At 38.9% G+C, this 20683-nt stretch overlaps 2 protein-coding genes across 4 annotated transcripts in view; one reads left to right on the plus strand and one right to left on the minus strand.

Annotated features, from left to right (window-relative positions):
• The window catches only part of ctnnd2b (catenin (cadherin-associated protein), delta 2b), an 80344-nt gene extending 59827 nt beyond the window's left edge, over positions 1–20517 (minus strand). For both annotated transcript variants that reach the window (XM_085930536.1, XM_085930534.1), the window contains exon 1: positions 20380–20517. The gene's annotated coding sequence lies outside the window, so the exon portion shown is untranslated. The remainder of the gene's footprint in view (positions 1–20379) is intronic.
• Positions 16939–19911, plus strand: LOC147046356 (cAMP-dependent protein kinase inhibitor alpha-like). 2 transcript variants are annotated; one of them, XR_015068228.1, is made up of 5 exons: positions 16939–16997; positions 17124–17199; positions 17692–17882; positions 18064–18207; positions 18947–19911. XR_015068228.1 is itself a non-coding variant. In XM_085930513.1 (4 exons), the coding sequence occupies exons 3-4, from the start codon at positions 17720–17722 to the stop codon at positions 18135–18137; spliced, it is 237 nt and encodes a 78-aa protein (XP_085786639.1). In that variant the 5' UTR covers positions 16939–16997; positions 17124–17199; positions 17692–17719; the 3' UTR covers positions 18138–19911. The 2 variants fall into 2 exon arrangements, 1 of the variants encoding a protein (XP_085786639.1); XM_085930513.1 differs by having other exon boundaries at positions 18064–19911.
• Positions 20518–20683: the final 166 nt, after the last annotated feature.

Raw genomic sequence — 20683 nt, forward strand, 5'->3', positions numbered from 1 at the left:
TAATGTCTCCTCGCTTTTTCAGTGCATTTCTGTTTTATTTAAGAGCGTCCAGTGGAGGGTGAAAGAAGGAGGATGGCCTCAAAGGGTGCAGGTTACGTTTAAATCTGCAACGCTACGGTGCACCTGAGCCCTTTGAGAACTTTCCCCTGTTGCTCAAAAATGCTTGGTTGCTCATTCCTTGACGTGATGATCTCATGTTTTATATTCTTTACCCCGTACAGTTTTCTATTTATTTTTCTCTTCTGCTAGATTTTTTTTTATTGTCTACACTGTAAAATACGTTCCAGGGTTATTTAAGTTATTTGTCTTGTTTTACAGGAACGACAGGAAAACATTGTGCAACGATACGTTCCTCGGTGGCAACACAAGTTTGAAGAAAGTCTGTTTGGTGGTTTAAATCACCATAAAAAAAAAATTCCCTTGGCCTATCTATAACCTTTGAATATTTATTTGCATTAAGTCAGCTGATTCCTGTTACACAAATGATAATGACGGCGATGCTGTGTTGATTTGAATTAACATTTATGGTGAAAAATAAACAACTTCAAGCAGGAACACTTTCCCTCTCGATTGGAAAGGGAGCTATCAGCTAAATTAAAGACTGCACCGTTCACGGTGGAAAAAAAAATAGAGAAAACAAACACTGTGCAGTAGGAAAAAAAGTAAAGTGGGCACAGCTCAAATTAGAGTAGAAACAAAAATACTGCTAAATGGAAAAACAACAACAATGAGGTCCATATTCCAAGCTAGATTGTCTGTAGGCATTATATCATGATTTTTATTTTATTATTTTTTTATAAATAAATAAATAGGTAAATAGGTAAATGCATAAAAATTAGGCTTGGGTTTGAATGTTCTATTCAGTTCTCATTAGAAAAAAAATAAAACAAGACAGGGGATATTAACCACGCACCCAGACAGGGAAGGCAGCCAAATATAGGTCAACTCAACCAACCATATCCTACAACTGACCAGTACAAAGCAGCTTTCCCCGATAACAGCCATCACAACTGGGTTATGGGGGCCAACAGGCCAGCCAGAGACAAGAGTTTGAATATGGATTATGACTAACGGCTTTATTTTACTCAAATATAAGCTTGTATATTTATACTTTTTTTTTTGTCTATCTATTAAACATTCTAACATAGGGGTATTTAGAATTGCATTTGAAAGGGGTAATCTCCCATACTTTTACAACAGCTGTAAAATGACATGAATGACATGAGAAATTCAGAGTTTAATCTTTTTGACCATTTAAGCTCATCAGCACGGTCTGAGACTGGGGTGTTTTGGCGAAGGCAGAATTCATCACAGAGCAGCAGCAAATGAGAATAAAATCCAAGCGGGGACATTATCTTACTGCAGTGTGTTGTTTCTAAAGCACGGCTACATCTTTATGTTCGAACACAATTCCGTGTGTGAATGTGTGCATTCCTTCTGAGATGAGTTTCTTTTGTGTCACGCAGTGTCCCCCGTCACCTCATTAAAACTTGCCGCAGTGTTTTGGCTTCACCAGTCATCCGTCCCTTTGCTGACTGCCTGTACCCAAGTCTTGCCTTTCAAATTAACAGCAAGTTAACATTCATATTTAGAACATAACTATGCTGTCGGTTGGTTAGTATTTATATCCAAGTCACCAATATACTGAATTGCTGTAATATTTTGTCGATTCTAGCAACTAAAAATTCAGAACTTTAGTTCCATCATCAGTACCACAATGATTTTAATGACATGGAACTGTGTGAATCTGTGACAAAGGACTCCACATGAACTTATCCCGGGCAATTGCATGTTACCATGTGAATTCAGTGGCCGTATAATACTCTTTACAAATATGAATATTCATATGTGTGGGTGGACCGTATGCACAGAAGACTTCTTATTGTGAAAAGCAAACAATGGCAGATTTCCTCTGAGTGTTCTGGTACTCCATTTACCAAATCCGAGCCTGGTCGGCTCCAGATGCTAATGGGAATTATAAAACCATAAATCTCACAATCCATTCGTATGGAAGCCGTTTAAGGAGACAACCTCTGATGACAAACCATTAAGAGTTGACTGGTTACAATAAATATCTATTATTTAATTAAAATGTACACACTTCAAATGATCCACCAGACCTAACAATATATATATATATATATGTATATATAATATATATAAAATATATAAATATATATATACATATATAAATATATATATATAAATATGTATTTATTTATTTTTTTCCTAGTTTAATTGTTCTAAATATAAACTTTGCAAAGACTAAATTAACATCAAACGGTGGGATTCAATTAAATCCGTTCCTCAGCAAAGCTTATCTGCTGTTTTAATTAGTGTTGCCAGGAAAATCACCCATGTGCACATACTATATCTACAACAAACATATACATAGACAAACATGCGCGCACACACGCACGCACACACACACACACACACACACACCCTGGGCCACGTAATTCAATTCCGCCCTGCACAGAAATATATGCAGTATGTCCTCCAACATCTAAAGAGCCTCTGGAAAGCTGTCCATAGGTCCACAGGTCGTGTGGGCTGTGATAAATATTGTTAGATGAACTTGAGCTTGTTTGGCACCTACATTCTGTTTTGTTTAACTAGTGCGTGTCAGGGTTACAATCGTTGGGGATTTTTCATTATAGTTAGGTTTAATTTTCTTTTTACTTTTTGAAATGAGTTTTTATTAGTTTTTAAAGCAAGGTTGTTGGTTTCTATTAGTTTCTTTGAAATGTTTCATCTTACTCTATTTTTTACGTGGAATGTTTGTAGAGTGCAACACGTACAGCCAAAAGACCAAAATAATCACAATTCAAATGAACCCGAAATCTTATCTGATATTAATTGACAAAAATAAGAACAACGGACATTTTTGCTATAATACCAGTTAGTATTGCTCACTTTTACAAACGTAGCATGGCTGAGGAAGTAAGCATCATCTGATTACTCATGCACAAGCTCCTGTTGTTGTTCCTTTTGCTAATTAGTAATTTACATAAGTGATATACCTACAACTTCTCAAAGTAAGCCACAAGGTCAGAAGTGCATCATTTTTAATCATCACACGAGGTAACGTAGCGTGAGTTCAGGGACGTGTTTTTGCAGACTATAAGACATGTTACTTATAGTGTCTCATTTGGGTCGAACCCATTTTCACGTTCCATCACTTCCGAACACGCCAACTTTTCTGACTTTGTAGCTTATTTTCAAGGTGCTCTGTTACAATACAAGGTGGCTGGTATCATTAATTACTGTCAGGAGAAACATTCACATTCATTTGTGTTGCTTGCACAGCTTCAGTGCATGCTGTTGTCCTATTTATGAATGAAATATGATAACCTCCACCACAGGTCCATAGAGCTTCGAATGGGCCTGCTTGCGCCGCTATCAAATCCACCAAAATCGTGTTACAGCACCTGCGCCACAAATTAGACCACTTTCATGGTGTAGTGCCGTCTGTCAAAATTCCAAACACGCCAGCACAAAGATAAAGACGGGCCAGTTTTTACACCCAAAGACACGTGCACTGGCTACGAAAATAAAGCACCATGTATTAAGTTCTATGCCTGGTATGAATAACCTCAATTTTGCAGCTTGATTCTTGCAGTTCTTAGTTGGTCTTGATTCATATCCAAGGATATACAAAGTATTTGTAGACTCTTACAGTCTGTTCCCTGTGACAGAGATGTTATTGTAAGCCACAAGGATTTTTTCTGTAAGCCACACAAATAATTGTTTGCTTCTACATGGAACTAAAGCAGAAATAAATCCTCAAGTTAATTTCCGCTTCGCTCTTCCTCCACATTTCCCTTAATCTTCCTCTCTGTCTTTGTCACACACATGCACACACACAAACGACCGGCCTCTCCACTGCAGGCTTAAGATTCATTACGAAATTCAAAACTCTGCATATTAAGTCATATTACACCCACGTTTGGTCATTCTCCCCTCCCTTTTCCATGCAAAAATTCTTACTCCGGTATTTTTCTGTCTTCAATTTCACCCGAAAAATGCAGCAGGTGGATCCGCAAGTTTAGAGTATTTATATTTCTGACAAATTAAGTAACATTTGATAATTTCACACAGCACTCCTAATGATCTCTCATGGCACACTGGGGTGCCATGGTATCATGGTTTGCAGTCACCAAAGACTCTTTGGGATTGGCTTTGGATGCTGTGATGGAATGGGAGCCCCCTACTGGCAAGGAGTTAGTCAAGCAATAGAGAAACTATACGTATATAACCATGTTGCGTACAATGCGAGCCCAGACTTGAGTCACTTTCATACTGATACACTTCTCCTGGTTCAAACACCATGAAGCAAGCCAATTTCCAGGAAAAGTGCACACTTCTCGGTTTCCCATTTAAATTATGCCACTCAAGTGAACAGGGAAACTCTGCGCTTGAGACATTACATTTTTCATGTAGTGTAATAGTACTCTCTGGAATAACACCACTAAGAAACCACTGAATGGATTTTCGTGCCATTAAGTGCCACAGAAAAATTCCAATAAAATAAAAATGATAGAGGATTATTTTTTATCCTATTGTTGTTTTGTTCTATTTTTTTAGATAGAGGACACAAAGAAGAAAAAAAATACCCCCAAAAAAACTTTCAGGGCAAACCTCCAACAGCAGTAAGCAAACATACTCATCTTCTCTACAAAGCTTGTGAAGCTAAAAATATGATCAACATAATGAATTATGTATACATAGTTTCCTTAAATCCTCTAGGTGGGCTATGTTTACAAACAGCTTTGCCACACGGTGTAATTACTGAAGTTACAACAGCGGTCGGTCACACCCACTGCACTGCAACAAATTAAAACTCAACTATAATGATAATGACAATGATTTGCTCAACAATTTTGATTTCTGCAATTCTGAAATTTTGAGCTTCTTTTAAATCGTCTAAAATCGCATCAACTTTTCGTCAGGAAATGCACTGGGGGTGGTGTAATCTAATATTCCAGAACACTGAGGCAGGCGTAGAGCAATCCAGATTATTGAGTCATATCATGTTTGGCATCATGAGTTTGCATCATCTAAACAGACCACTGATGCACATAATATATCCCCGAGTCTAATTGGTAGTCACAATTATTATAGCACAGTAAATCATCTGGTGAACGAAAAACCAAACAAATGTGTCAGTGAGCCAAAATGCTACATTAACTTGTGACTGAGTCCTTTACAAATGGCCATAATAATGTCAAATTTGAAGTACAATATTTCAAATAATAATTTCACTGATAATGCAAATAAGGCGTACATTTTGGCTCCATCTGTCAGCCTCTCTGCTCAGTTCATTTTAAATTTAATGCATCAAAACATGAGCACAGGTATTTTATTATTATTATTATCCCCTTTCACACTGCCTTTCGAGAAAATTGGCGTATTAGAGGCACAATGGTAGAAGTCTGTAAGTTTCTGCGGTAAATTTGTAGGTCACCTACATTCTGTATGGGAACAAAAAGAAAAAGCCTGGCTTTGATGGGCAGTGTGAAAGAGGCTATTGACACTTGGGTAATTCTCACTCTTCTACTCTAATCTACTTTGCAGAAATTCTATACTGATGACTCCACATTATCACATTGAGCAGGAGATGGTAATACATTTGTAGCCAGCTAATGTATTCTGGATTAAGAAAGGATGAAAATTCGGGCAGACAGACGGGATGTCACCTCTAAGCCTAGTACAACTACTAAGTGTAAAATGTTGCTGTTGTCTTCAAAAAAAAGAATTTATCCCATCATCAGCTCTACAGCAAATTGATGTGGGATAAACCCCTGCAATTACAAATCCTGATTCGGATGCTAATCCCAAAAGGGTGAGACTAAGGTTTGGAGGTTTTTGGAAATCCCAGGTATTAAACATTATGGGGTATGCTTGATTTAATAGATGAACACTTTCCTTAGCTGTCTTAATTCCGTATATGAGGAAAAATCTTGGAGTGTTGGATTCAGAAAAGTACTAGGCTAAATGCTGCAATAAACTTATTTGGAGCCAATATGAATCCTTCCATCCATCCATCCATCCATCCATCCATCACAAAAAAAATGAATAAATAAAATAGAAGAAAAATAATTTCAACTTCACCATAAATATTCAGTTCAAAACATTCCCATTCTTATTCTCCGCACCATGAACATCACCATTACTACCTGAGGGTACTGCAAGCACCATTGCTAGCCACAGTAGTGCCATGCATAATACATCGGGCCAACTTTGAAGGGCTTTTCTCAGAAGTAATGACATCATGGAAGAAATTGCTTGAGAAAGTCCGGCATCAAAGACACCCAAATAGCCTTTGCGTTCGCTTCAGACCATGGCAAATGTCCAAGTTAAGCACGAGAACAGCAGCATCAAGCAGCCTGAGATGACTGGCTAAGACTTGAACATGGCACAACTTAGGTCACGCTGAAAACTCAGATGACAAGAATGCTTATAAGGTTGTGCCAAAAGCCGTGGTGCTCATGTGTTTGGGCAACAAAGAAGAATGACGAATGTATTTTTTTTCCCCCCCCAATATTAACAATATTAATCTTCGGTTGATTCAGTAATGTTCTTCATGTACGTTTGAAAATGAGCAGCAGCCCATGTTCCTGTATCAAATTTAAAATACCACCTTATGGCTACGAGAATGAAAAAGCTTTATTTAGGCTACATTCACTGTGAAGTTTCACAGACTGTAGATGCCACTTTTGTTCCATATAGTATGTGCATTTTTAAAATTGGCTGCAATTGCTCTTAAGCCAATGAAAAAATCATGCCGTGAGGCAATGTGAAGTGTTTGTGATGTGGCTACTCTGTCTCAATTGCTATAAATAGTGAAAAGTGGTGCTCGTCGCTCATATTTCATGTGTCAGTGACTTTGGCAGTGACTGTTAAAGAGTGTTTACTGCATATACTTTGCTCGCTCTGTGCTTTCTGTCGGCTGATCTTCTCTCCTCTTGATGATGCAGTCTATAAAGCCATACCTAAAGGGTATATTTTGAATGGAAAGACTCAAAAAGATAGCACGGTGTCACAGACGCTCACTTTAGACAGTCTCAAAAACTAAACTAAAACCTTTTTTTTTTTTTTTTTTTTTTTCGATGTATCAAATCGAGATTTCTAGAGCCAGCCTGACAGACCAAGGGCAACCCTCTTGACCACAAGACTCATTCCTTGAAGAAGGCCACTAGGCCAAAATGTTAACATGTTCGTTGACATGGTCTGAATAAATTGGTGGAATTGAGTCAACCTTGCCTTGAAGGTCTGTCTGGCTTATCCATGTTTGTCGGATGTCTACATTTGCCTTGGGCCACTTGCTCAGTCTATGGTGGCCAAAAAGCAAATGACTCTTCATGATAAAACCTGGAGCCACACTCACTGGCAGTGAGCAAATGTCAGCACACAAATAAGAAAAAGGATGTAGATATGATGTTTTTGAAATCGTCCTAATATGAATTTTCTATATCGGGAGACAATTGGGAATATGCTTGTTTACATAACAGATTTTTGTGTACCAATGGGAGTCACAAGGAAGATTTTTTTTATATATAATAAATAAAATAATGAAATACTTTCTAAAAATGGTCTAATTCTATTTGTAATATTTCAACCCAGAACCACTTTTTAATTGGGGGACCATTGTTGGTGCACGGCCCTTCCCAATCAAACAAAGAAAAAAAAACGAACGAGCTTTGATAAACCAGCTTTGTCATTATTTCATAAATATGTTTGCAGGTGAAGAAAAAGATAATTATTCTGTCATTTATATTGACGTCTGTATAAATGTTTTAGATGAAAGGCACTGATCAACAATCAAGGACAAGATGGTGGAGTAAAGGGACAGCTTAGTTTCCTCTTATGAGCTTTCAACCGTGAAGTGTGAGAACACAAATTAATCCACTTCATGAATCCAGCCTGAAGCTGAAGATGAGTAAGGATAAGAATTATTTTGTTTTCATCGCTCAGACAGACAAACAGATTGCTTAGTCATGTACCAGGCACTGCTCAATCTAAAAAAATCCTTATAAGCCCAAATCTGGGGTATTTTTTTCTTCTTTTTTTTATGTCATTTCTAGCTAAAAAAAAAAAAATCCCTTTAAGTAAAAAATATAATGAATGACTTTTCTAGGTTGGCTTCTTTATCTGCTAACTATGTTTGGGTAAAATTTTCTCAGGTTATATCTACCACAGTCTCTGAAAAGGTAACCATCTTTAAAATAAAATAATATACCTTCCAATTCTGTCAAGTCATTATTGGTTTTATGTTAAACTTGAAAATGTTATTAAATCAGGAGTTCAGTCTATAACAAACATTGCAAATGCAGAGTGACAAATGCACACAGCAAAGCACCTAGCCTGCCAAAAGAAACATGTTGCACGGCTGAATGGGAGACCAAAATGCTGAGCAAACCTTTAAAACAATGAGCAGATTAGACGCTGTCAGCCAGCTAGTTCAATGGTAGCATAGTGAATGAAGAGGCTTTAAAGCCAGACAATGCAGTACTACAGTGGCCAAAAGTCACTTCCTCCACTGCACAAACTCGACGATGCACACATGCTGGCAAAGGTTTTGAAATGAATGAGGGAAATGCTCACATTCAACATCTAATAAATAAAAAAAAAAATACATAAAAAAGCACTTGTTCCTTTTTGAGTGGCTCACTTGAGTTCATCACTTTGGTTTTGATGATAATGATGTTTCAAAAAGCATACATTTCTTAAAAACAACAATTATCAAAACACAGTCAACAAAAGAAAACGTTGAGTCTTTGCAGTCTGCAAAGGAGCCAACACAAACCAGTCTGTCACAAATCATAATCAAGGCTAAATAAATCAATCTAGAAAATATCTTTCTTGGCTCATGAACACATCACAGGCATGCTAACTTCAACCGTTTTAATTTGTCATAAATAAATAAATAAATAAATACATAAATAAATGCTCAATATTTCCTCTTTAGCGTAGCTAAACTCACCGAATGAATACAAAACCGACAATGAATTCTCAGGGAGAAACTGCCACAACTCATTAGGAGTTTAAAAGCGCCGTCTTCCTCCCAACAGAAATATGGACAAGAACATTTGAAATTATGTAAGGCCCACAAAATAGGCTGTCAGACTGCAACTAATCCTCCAACGCCCACCCAGTCAAAACGACACTTGCACACATTTTCAAAAAGACAAGGGCACGCAAAGTCATTGAAGCGGAGTGGTTACATGAAGCGACTGGTTGAATCATCTTATTCTTTAACTTATATTGCAAGATTTTAAAAAAACAAAAATGTTAAAAGATAATTTTTATCTAAGTGGTATAGTCCATTATAGTCTATATAAAGTTTCATTCCAAGTAAAGCTGATAATATCAGATACATAAAGCAATTACTTTAGCAGGCTTGTTCTTGTCTTGTCAATTTAAATCTTACAATAGACGACTTTAATAATGCATTGCTGGCCATCTGTAACCTCCAAAGGTCACGTCAGCAGCATCATAAACCCTGGACCCCTTGTACTGGACAGGAACTCAACAGCCATTATTGCTTAGCTGCTTAACTAGAAAGCAGATTTTTCTCATTACTATGGCCTTGTCAAATCACAACCCTAAATCATAAATCAATGCAGGTATAATGTGTTTGCTCCACACTCGCCCATCCAGCCATTTTTTTGTCTATACACTACAAGCACCTCTAATGGCTTCAGTATCTAAAAGCAACATTGTCATGACAGCAGTGTCTTGTTCCTAACAAGCCTCTACTTAACAAGGGTTGGCCTTGTAAGAGCCCAAAGACCGCACCTGACTCACATCACAACAACCGGTTACCATGTCAACCACAATTTGGCAACGGCAACTTGGCAACTCCACAGGGGATTAATTGGTTGAGCCATTTACTAAAAGGGGAGTTATAGGAGTAGAAAATAATCTCAGGTGGAAACAGAGAGTTCGGACTAGTAAAATACCACCAAGGACAAACTTTATGTTACAGCTATAGTCATAAAAAAAGCCGCAAAGAGAATTCATCTATGACACACATCATATTGGATTGATATCTCCGGAGGGGAAAAAAAAACAAAACAACATCTCATTACTCCAAACATTTTCCCCTCCTTTCCTCTCCTCGAGTGATCTTCCCGACTTTCAAGAGGAATCTCTGGTGGGAAATCAAGAGCTAACATGCAAACAGAGACGGGAGGATCGAGGAGCTTGAAAATAATAAATTGTAATTCACCGAGGGTCTTGGCCCCTCACCAGAAGGATGACTCACCGAAACAATGATGCTAGCCTTGGCTTGGCAAAAAGGATGAGAGATGCAACAACAGTTTCACCATGTTTTGCTTTCATCACAATCCATTCCGACCCCTTGTTTTTTTCACCATATTTTTTGGTAAACAAGTAATACAATGCATTCAGTTGCTTGCCACAACCAAATAGGTTGGAGAAACACACACAAGTACAAAGCAAAGGAACATTTTCTTGCTGTGAACACTTTATCACAAATGACAAAGCGACATGTGCAGCAAACCATCTTGTCACCTCTTTATAGATACTTTTTGTTCCTGTCCCCTTTAAGGGATAAGGAGAGGACAGAAAACCACTCAGGGCTTCAAACAAGGAGGTGAAGTGCAGCGGTTCGTTCCCATCCTCCATTAGGGAACCAGTCTGGCACATGAGTGGTGAGGGCATGAAGAGGAAGTGATGGGTGCCACTCTGTCACCTGGATACAATTGCATGTTACTATATCGACAGGAAACATTTCAGTTGAAACATTTAAGGAACTTTTCATAAATGTGTGATTAATGTTGTCAATTTTCCACTACTGGGTGTTGCGGGAACATTTAAAGTGTGTTTAAACAGTACGTGCATGAACTCAGTGCTTTCACTCACAAGTCAGTTGCCATGACAACGTGAGGCTCTATAGACTTAAATATTGGATGTATGCGCTGTGGAGCAAAGAGGGGGCTAGCAAACAGCACTTTGAGTGTCTTTTTTATATATTTATTTTGCTGCTGTACAACAGTAACTACAAATTATAAACCTAAAACAGTACTTCCTTGCATTTGAATTGTAAAATATATCAAGTACTTGCAGTACAGTACAGAGAGCTAAGGCATGACAATTAGTATAGATGAGACTTACACACAACTTATCATGATATGCGTCACTAAGACTTGAGGGAAATTTTACCAAATGTATCATTATCTTCTCCATCTTAAACTTAATGAGGCCTGTTGAGGCTGCAGCAACTCAACCAATGAAGATGATAAAGGACAATAACATGCCCTTAAAAATGCTCTGAGCCGTGGTACAATGCATCGTTTCCTTGACATTTCACCAGGGACTTAGCTGGATGCTGACTTCTACCATCTACCATGAATCTTTCACAATTAGGCTTAGAAAGTGAGAGTCGGGTGAGGTAGGAGAGGGTTTTTGTGTTTTTCGCTAGAAGTGAAGCTTACTTTAATGATGCTCAAAGTGTTAGAGAAAAGCAGCAGAAATACTTGGGGGATTATTCACACGTCTGATCATTTAGAATGCTGTTGAAGAAGGACAGGAGTTGTTTCGAGATCCGGGATGCTGCACATGTTGTTTGTAGCCATCACGAAAAAAAAAAAAGCATGAATCTTCTAGATCCATTGATGTAAGATGGGAGACAGTGGAAGGAGGCCAGAATTGGGGTTATGTCTTCCCTCTTATGAGGTTATGACTGACACACACACACACACACACACAGAAACACACGACATTGCTATGCCATGTTCAATTAGAGATTTCCAGGGCAAAGGACAGAATGCTGTCCTGCTCAATACAGCAGAAAAATCCAGGCGACAGTGAAATGCAGTTTAAAAGAAGAAAATTGTGTTCAATACATTTCAATAAAAAATAATTAGGAGAGAATGTTATTTATATATTTTAAACTATAATAATGTTGGACGCCATCTGCTGTATCAGTTTCCCCTGATGCATTGTTGTCAAACTTATGTTTGTCATGAGCCACATTATGGTTTTCCTTAGAGGGTCGTTATGATTGTGAAACCATTTCAATGTATTATCCCCTCATCATATTCCCACAGACAGCAATTTGATGGATAACTACTTTGAAATCACAAGTCAAGGAAAATACCATCAACTATTAATCCACTTATTTTAAGATTAGAGAAGAAAGAATGGATTTCAGCACAATTTTCAATTTCGGTACTGATTTTAGCCAGAAACATTATTGTTTGCTTTATTGGGCCACAGAAAATGATGTGGGATGCCAAATCTGGCCCCCAATGCTCAAGTTTGACACCTTGCTCAATCATAACAATTCAACACAACACTAGGAACAAAAATAAATCCACATTGCTGCCAGGTCACAAAGCATAAGCTTACTACAATAAAGATGAGTAACACTAAAATGTTTCCTCTGAAACACAGTAATCTGGGGAATGAATGGATTAATTACTCCACAGTGGTGAAGAGAAACGGCCCGAGCTGGTGATAAACAATTTTTTTATTTTTTACACATGGACAGTGAGGGAGGCAGGCCCCGGCTGGAGCTGCAAGCTGGTTCTAAGTTGCCTTTGCATCCCCCTCGCAAGGCTCATGTCTGAAGCACACAGCAACACTTCCATCATTGCGTTGTAAAAGGCAACACAAAGCCAGCGGGGATGGGCACGCTAAACCTCTGTCACGCATTATCATCTTACACTATCGCTCAAATTTAGGTCAATCTCTAAGTAATTTAGATTTCGCATTAGAAACACCCTCCTCCGACCCGGATGCATGGATGGATGGAGTGGATGACGCCAGCGAGGGAGGGAGGGATGGACGGATGGATGGATGGATGGATTGCGAGATTCTCTGGAAAGGGGGTTTCCATTTTCTGCCCACGATTAACACAAGCGCTACAGCGAGTAAAAAGGCGCAATAAGACCTAAATCCACGTGACCATGGTCAAATAACATCTGGCGGACAAAAGCACACTTCCCGTCAAAAACTCACACCTTCCTCAAACCGGCAGTCACATGTCTTTAGGCTCTTTTTTTTTCTCCCGTTGTGGAATTGATGAAATGAGGAAATTGGGACCAAGAAAACTGGAATGACATTGCGCTTGCTTACTGTAAAATAAATTCCCTCGGGGGATGGAGAGCCTCTTTTTCGCCTCTTGACTTTCCTCCTGGCGGTGGGTGGGAATCCAAAATTTAAAACCATGCAAAACGGGCTGTTGGTGGTTCCAGCCTCAGAATTTTTGGGGAATCCAGTGGAGAGTATGAAAGATGAAGGCTCCCAGCATCCGAAAAAGGAGCGAGCCAGCTGTGGGGAGGAAGTGAGGGAGAGGAGGGAGAAAGGAAGGAGCGGCCCAGCCGGAGCACTGCGCACAGGCGCGAAGGCAGAGGCACACACTTGTCTCTCTTTCTTTTTCTCTCTATCGCCCTCTCTCTCTCTCTCTCTCTCGCTTGCTCTCTCTCTCCGTGTGTGTTTGTGTGTACGTGTTTCACAAAACAGCGTCCCTTCATCCCTGCGAGACAGACTGACAGACAGTTTGGATAATAGTGATAACAGCGACACCCACTGGTTAGAAAAGGAACACATTGTCTGGATAGTGAACAAGTCCCACAGCGCAGCTTGGTATCTGAAGATGGGATGACCTTTTTGAAACTGATTTAGTTCCAGGTTTGGTCATTGTTTTCTGAAGTAAAAGCTGAGTTTTACAAATGATAACTAGTCTGCTTTCATGAAAGATTACAGTAATCAAAGAATATTTACTGTTAAGAGGCTAAAATCAGAAAGTGTTGACTGTTTTGAATTTAATGGTGGCTCTAAAGGATTAATTGATTAAAACAGATGTTGATGAATTTGATAACCAGTTAATCAGTTAATTGATTTATTTTAAGACCTCTAGTTTCTGCACTCATATAGGGTTTTAGACTATACCATTTAACATTCAGGACACAAGCTTGCAACACATTTTAGGATTTTCAAATATGTTATGTATGTTTAAATATTGTGCATATGTTTTGGGAATACTCAAGCATGCACAGGGAGAAAATTGAAATACCATCGAACAACCGGCCGAGGCCAAGTGAGGACAAATACTTGGACAAAGACAAAAGACAATTGAAAAAGTCAATAACCCTGTCCAGCCCTGTATGTAGACTCTTTTCTATCCCTGGCTCAATCTATATTAGTCTTTTTTTTCTGTGTTTTCATCTGTGTCTAACGTTTCTTTGTTCAGTCATGTGTAATCCATTTCCAAATGCCAGACTCATTGGCATCAGTGGAAAACTAAATCTTGTGCACATTGTTCTCACGAGGGCTGTCTGCTCCAGTGCACAAGAAAACCTTTTTTGGGTATTCTGATGATGTACATCAACGATATTCAATTAGCGGCCTGCGGGCCACATGCGGCCCAGAAACAACCCCTGAGTGGCCCAGCCTGCCTGAATTGAATTGCATTAAATGCAGTGGGTATCTTGGTTCGCAAGACATGGAAAATTCCTACAGTGTCTGATACCATAAATGTTACACTCGCGTAGCCTTCTCACATTGCTGACGGTGTTATTTTGAAGTGGTTAGCGGTGCTAAAAACAGGAGTAGTGGGAAGATACTTTGGGGGGGGTGCATGTCTGTTTACTGGATGCCTAATGTCTACGGGCCGGCTGCATTTGTTGGTTTGAAAATTTGGCCCAAACTGAATTCATAATTTAATAGCCCGAGTGTTGCCTGGTCCTAACCAAGCCCATCTGACCAAAGAAAATGTATTATATCTCAGACTTCCCCAAAAAACATATATTTGGGCTCACCGCTTTGGAATATTGATACATTTATTGAAGCTTGCCCTTACCAAATCCCCAATTTGAGCTATTCTGTACCCAGACTATCCTTTGCTCCCTAATGACCTGACATCTCAGCAGGGAACATTAAATTTTCATCTGAGCTAATCTAAAAATTGAAGTCCCCTTCAGCAAGACGCATGCCTGCACCAGTGGAGCAGCTCAGATTCCCTATGTAAGACATGTGGTCCTACTTTTAAGCAACGTGAAGGTTTTATAGATCCTACGTATAGTATGGTGTAAAAGTCTAGACACCATTGTTAAAATGTCACTCGTGGTGTAGAAAAATGGCCATATTTCTTCTCATATGTTGACTTCCAGCTCCTCCCATCAGCGAGTCTTTTGCATGAATTGTTTGGCACAGTTACTGATGGATGGCCTTGTTGGCGCAACCCTCGAGGAACTAGAGAGCTCCAGAGGCTGGGTACACTCTGGCCTGATTGTCTGTCAGTCACACTTACATCAACGCTTTTGGGCAATTTAGAGTCTTGAACATACACTACCTCTTTTTGGGGAAAAAAATGTGAGGGATCATTTCTTCTTGTCAGCCCTTTCATTACGTTCCAAATAATGTGGTGTATTGGAGATTACTTTCAAAATATGCATTATTGTTTGTGATATTATTACTATTATTGCTGTTAAGATGTTGGAATATGATCCAATGTTTGGCCAAAAAGCAGCACTAGATTGCTTATTAGATTTTACAGATCTGCCCAGTGAGATCGGAGCGGCCCATATTTTGCATGTGGTGCACAGTTTGTAATGTTAGTATTTCGACATCAGTCATCAATGACATCATGAAGGAAAACCTTACAGTTTGTGTCCCTCCTACATATTGACCAGTGGCAGGCCACCACAAATTAATTTTTGCTGCTCCTAAAACATTTTAGCTCTACCTGAAAATATTTAAAGAAAGCTAGATAACTAGATATTGTTTTTTGTTGGTACTTGACGATTGTGATTGCGTGGGTATAGTAAATGGCGTGTGTTTCAGCACCACGGAGAGTTCCAAGTAGTGACAAGATGAGCGGTTCTCTTCACAATAATATTCGTTTGAGGCGCGTGCATGTTTGCGCGAGCATGTGTGTGTGTGTTTGTTTGTTTGTGATTGCCAGTGATTGCCTGTGGCGTGCCAGTGAACTCAGGGATGTTTAAGTCCCAAGCAGCATAAGCATCCCTTAGGGGGTGTAGCATCTGTCCGACCTTTGAGGGCTACCCAACTAAGGGATGGGGGTGTGGTGGTTGTCCTAAAGACTTGAACAGGTCGACTCAGACAGAAAACAGGCTTTCTATTTCCTTTCAAAATCTCCCAGATGTATCCTGCTGACATAAGCCACAGGCACAATGGCAGACGTTTCCACAGCAACACATTCTAAGATGCACTTTTTGTTCATTGCGGGAGATGGAAACATGGCTATTTGAAGATTTAAAAAAAAAAGGATTAAACATTTTGTTGATATATTGCTTATACAAACATCTATGTAAACACAATTTGTACAGATTTTTGTATTGCAATACCAACTCTAAACAATAGTATACATCCAGTACTAACATGCAATGCTATTTTACTGAAAGAAACCTATTATTTATATTTGGTTATTTATACATTAATATCAATTCTAATTGCATATTGTATATGAAGCCACTGCTTTTACTGTATACATCTGATGATAAACTTTTGAATGAAAAGTCTACCTCTGTTTATGTAAGAGCATATTTATGTGTCACTGATGCACTATTTTAGTGTAATAGATGTTCCAGCTTTTGATTTTGGATCATATTTTTCCCCCTGATTTGCAGCTAGTGTGGTAATTTAGTCATTCGTAATCGCAGCACTTCCGTCTTGTGGTTTTCTAATGTATTTTACAATCGCAACATACAGCGCTCAGCATCGTAGATTATTTGATTGTCTAAGTTATTACATGAATCATACGCGTAAATCGTTGTAATCTTCCTCTGGTTTCTATCTGACTTTGTTTTTAAATCGATTGTTTTTTATACGAGGGTACATTGAATGCAGCGTCAGTCTTTTTCTCCGAGCCTTCTCTCATCTTTGTGCATGTCATCCAATCAGCGCTCAGATTCGTCGTTCGGGCAGCTCATTGGCTGAGAAGGAGGAAAACGCAAAGACCGTGGACTGGCTACTTTGCAGGCATCATCTTCTGGAGCTAATAGGTTTAATATTTTGTTATTGTGATTTCCTTTTTTCCAGGCATTTATATAATTCTAGTTAGTAGTAGATATTATATTCCTTTGGATGTTGTTTGAATCCAGTGTTTTTTCCTTTTTTTGTATTTCTAGACGTTTGCACATGATGTCGGGCCTGTGGTGCTGCTCAACCTTCTTACTGTGCTACTGAGGTGTTGCGAGTCTCAAGGTAAGTGAGTAATGAGAGATTGCATGGGACACAATAAGATGACGTCATGGTGCATTTGGGAGTGTTATCAAAATGGACTCGGATGAACTCACGCTTTAGACAGCGTATGAATAAAAGAAGAGCTTCTGTAAATCACAATCACGTAGGATCAGTTCAGTTGATATTTCAGCACATTTGATACAATTATTTGACAAACACTCATAGCTATAGTGCACTAGTTTTAGCATGCTACCAGAGATTAATTAACTCAATTTAGAGCAAATAATTGTTATTTTGCTATAGTTATTTATGTAGATGGGCTGAGGAATTTTATTTTGTCTTTGAAAGGTTTATGCTTTGGACTTTAAAGTACAGTATCTGTGATGTTTTATTTAAAAAAAAAAAAAAAAACAATGTTCGGAAAGTCACAATGCTGGTAACCATTTGAGGTGAACATCTATTGAATATCAAAATCGCCTGTATGTAATCACGGCACAACCGCTCTCCTTGTAGGTGTTGCTGTCTGAATGATGATTACGCGATGTCTGATGTTGAAGTCACGTACGCCGACTTCATTGCATCTGGCAGGACTGGGCGTAGGAACGCCCTGCATGACATCCTGCAGAGTCCCACTGACCCTGAAGGCCGAGAACTCTCTCTTACTCTGTCCCTATCCCAGCTTCACATTAACGCAGGAGGGGGAGGTAAACTACCATTAGCTATTGTACTATTAGCATTTATGGTATTCAGAGTTTTTGAACTGCCAATTTAATCCTAATATTGAGAATTAGGACTACAGATCAAATTCCCATGAAACTACTGCCTTTTGAAGATACATTTTGATTTAGACTGAGATAATAATAAAACAACTTTCTCTGTTCTCAGATGCAAATGACTCCGATGACACTCAAAGCTCATCCTCCTCGGCTCAAAGAGAGGCGGCGCAGAAGAACAGCTAACTGGACGCAGAAGATTGCTGGATTGATTCCTGGCCCTGTTGGTTCCAAATGTTTTCTTCACGCCTGACAGGTAGCTGGAGGTTAACCGAATATTGATGCCTTTGCATTACCTACTGAGACTAGTTAGTAGCAAGTCAGTCTAAACTCTAAAGTCCAGTATGGAGGCAATGAACTGGAATTTGCACTTTGCTCTCATGTCTTCTGTGCACGTTAACTACAGACCTTGAGGGGTGTGCTTTAGAGTTCAAGTGAAATGAGATGAAGTTGGTGTGCAAATGCTTTTTTTCCCCCCATCATTTAATGAATTAAGTGCAGTGCTAAAAACACTGATGGGGGTGAATGGAAAAGAGAATCTCTGTTACTTTTGTTGTTGTGCAAGCAATTTGTGAGCCCACTGAGACGTGCTAATGTAATGGGTCGCAATGGAGCTAGCATGTGTAGAGAGGTAGCGATGCAGATGGGGATTATATTGCCAGTTAATGGCTCGTGCTTCCTTGAAATGGACACTACTGTAGAGAAAATTAGACTGGCTGTAAGGAGGACTGGAAACACCGCAAAGAAACATTTGGCTTTGAATACTTGTCCATTTTTATGAGACTAAATTGAGCTGTCTTATAGTCTCATTTATGTCATATCAAATAACACTCGAACCATTTCAAATAGAAATCCTCTCAAGTGAAACACATCACATCCCAAAGAAAAGCCAAGATAAGATCACGTAGAAAACTGTTAAATGTGTCAAATGTGTCTTGAAAATGTCATGCAAATGTATTGCACTAAATAACGAAATGCAACTGTACTATATTTAGGCCGTGATTCTTTTGCATACCACTAGAGGGAGCCCACGCACCACCTGTGGTACTAGTAGGTCATTGAGAATCACTGCTGCACTGTAAGTATTTAATCACAAATTTTGATGGTGTACTATGTTGGACCAGATGCCACCAAACTGTGCTCACATTTTTCACTTATTACACACAACCTTAACGAACCATCTCACTTGCCACCACTTATGGAAATGTTGATACCATCGGATCTGTGAGGTAAATGTGGTCCAGCCAGTAGCTAGTTAAGCCTTTTTCACTCCTCTTAAAATGTTTGCGCTTTAGCCGTTTGCTTGTAACTTGTAATTTACACCTATCTCTCCAAAGGTTTTGTGTGTGTTTTATACTATTTATTTTCATTTTAAACCCAAATAGTATACGTGGACCATGAAATATAAATACTGTATATTATTACAAAATTAATTGTTGGCTTCTTGCCTTTTTACCACAGACAACAGTATCAATTGTCTCTTCTAACTTTTGGCAAACACTGAAATAAGTGCATTTCTCAAAACACGGACCTATTTTTTTCATGTAGATAATTATGCAATATTGTGTGGAGCTTCCAGTAAGTATGCCAAGTTTGGTGAAAGTGTCAATTCTTACACAGAGGCACACTTTATTCCTAATTACTATGCGTGGTAATGGAGACATCCCATAATAGACTAAAAAAAATTTAAGAAGAATTGTGCATGTACAGCAGTTTTGAAAGTGTTAGATTTAAGAGTGTGTTTACTGTCCAGGTTTACAAACTATACTTTCCTCTTTGTGTGAACTTGTATGCGTTTATATGACACTCCTCCAATCAGGTTATTTGTGAACTACCATGTGACCATAGTGATGACACTGTGTAAATCCAACTATTTATTAATCAGCTTGTAGGAATGTGAGGTGCATGAGTTTGATAAATGTCTTAACTGTGTACTGTCTGTGACCTTTTTTCTACTCCTCGTGCCAAAGTAAAATAAATGACTGATGGCTTTGACGTTTCACTGTGTTGCTTCCATCATCAATACATTTAATACAGCATTAAAATCATGACTACTAAAACAAAGCTAATTGCAAATAATTCCATTTTATATTCATTAATGACATAGGATAATTTGTCATCTGCATTATCTAGGTCAGTGGTGTCCAAACGTTTTGCAAAGGGGGCCAGATTTAATGAGATGAAAATGGAGCCAACCATTCAGACCATTCCTAGAACCATTACCATTGTAAATTAACTTGTTAAATATGTAACTATATCCTTTGCTGTCTGCATATAGGTAATTGCAAATTAGAATTTTTTGTCAATTGGATTACCAGATTTTGAATCCAAATTAAAGTATTGTCCGTTTTATCTTTTTTTAATTTGAACTGCGATCAATATGAGTGTGCTGCGTGGACGGTAGTAGTAATTAGACAGGCGCTCTCACCAGTAGTCCGTGGATTATTTTGCCTTTCCCCGTGCAGCGTCTATGGCAGCGTCCCCGATTGAGCGTCCTCGTAATCCTTGGCGTGCAGACTTTGAATGAGGAAATGTTTGTGTCACTGATCTTCCAAATGGATACCTGTGTGCGCGTGAACTGGGAAGGGACCCGGTAGAACGCACTCGCACCCGATCATGAGCGCTCGCTCATGTGCGCGTTCCCGTTTGTATGCGCTTCATTTCTGTGGCACGCAGGTCCTTGAGACTGTGCCAGGGGTCCGCATATTATTGATTTTTGATATATTATTGAT

The sequence above is a fragment of the Syngnathus leptorhynchus genome, chromosome 14, assembly GCF_054491065.1.
Source record: "Syngnathus leptorhynchus isolate UIUO chromosome 14, UIUO_Slep, whole genome shotgun sequence".
NCBI lineage: Eukaryota > Metazoa > Chordata > Actinopteri > Syngnathiformes > Syngnathidae > Syngnathus > Syngnathus leptorhynchus.

What these genes read in the sequence shown, in the direction of transcription:
- LOC147046356 (XM_085930513.1), top strand. Translation starts at nt 17,720, where the DNA reads ATGTCTGATGTTGAAGTCACGTACGCCGACTTCATTGCATCTGGCAGG. An exon ending in CATTAACGCAGGAGGGGGAG is followed by an intron (nt 17,883 to 18,063) that starts GTAAACTACCAT and finishes CTCTGTTCTCAG; the next exon opens with ATGCAAATGACTCCGATGAC.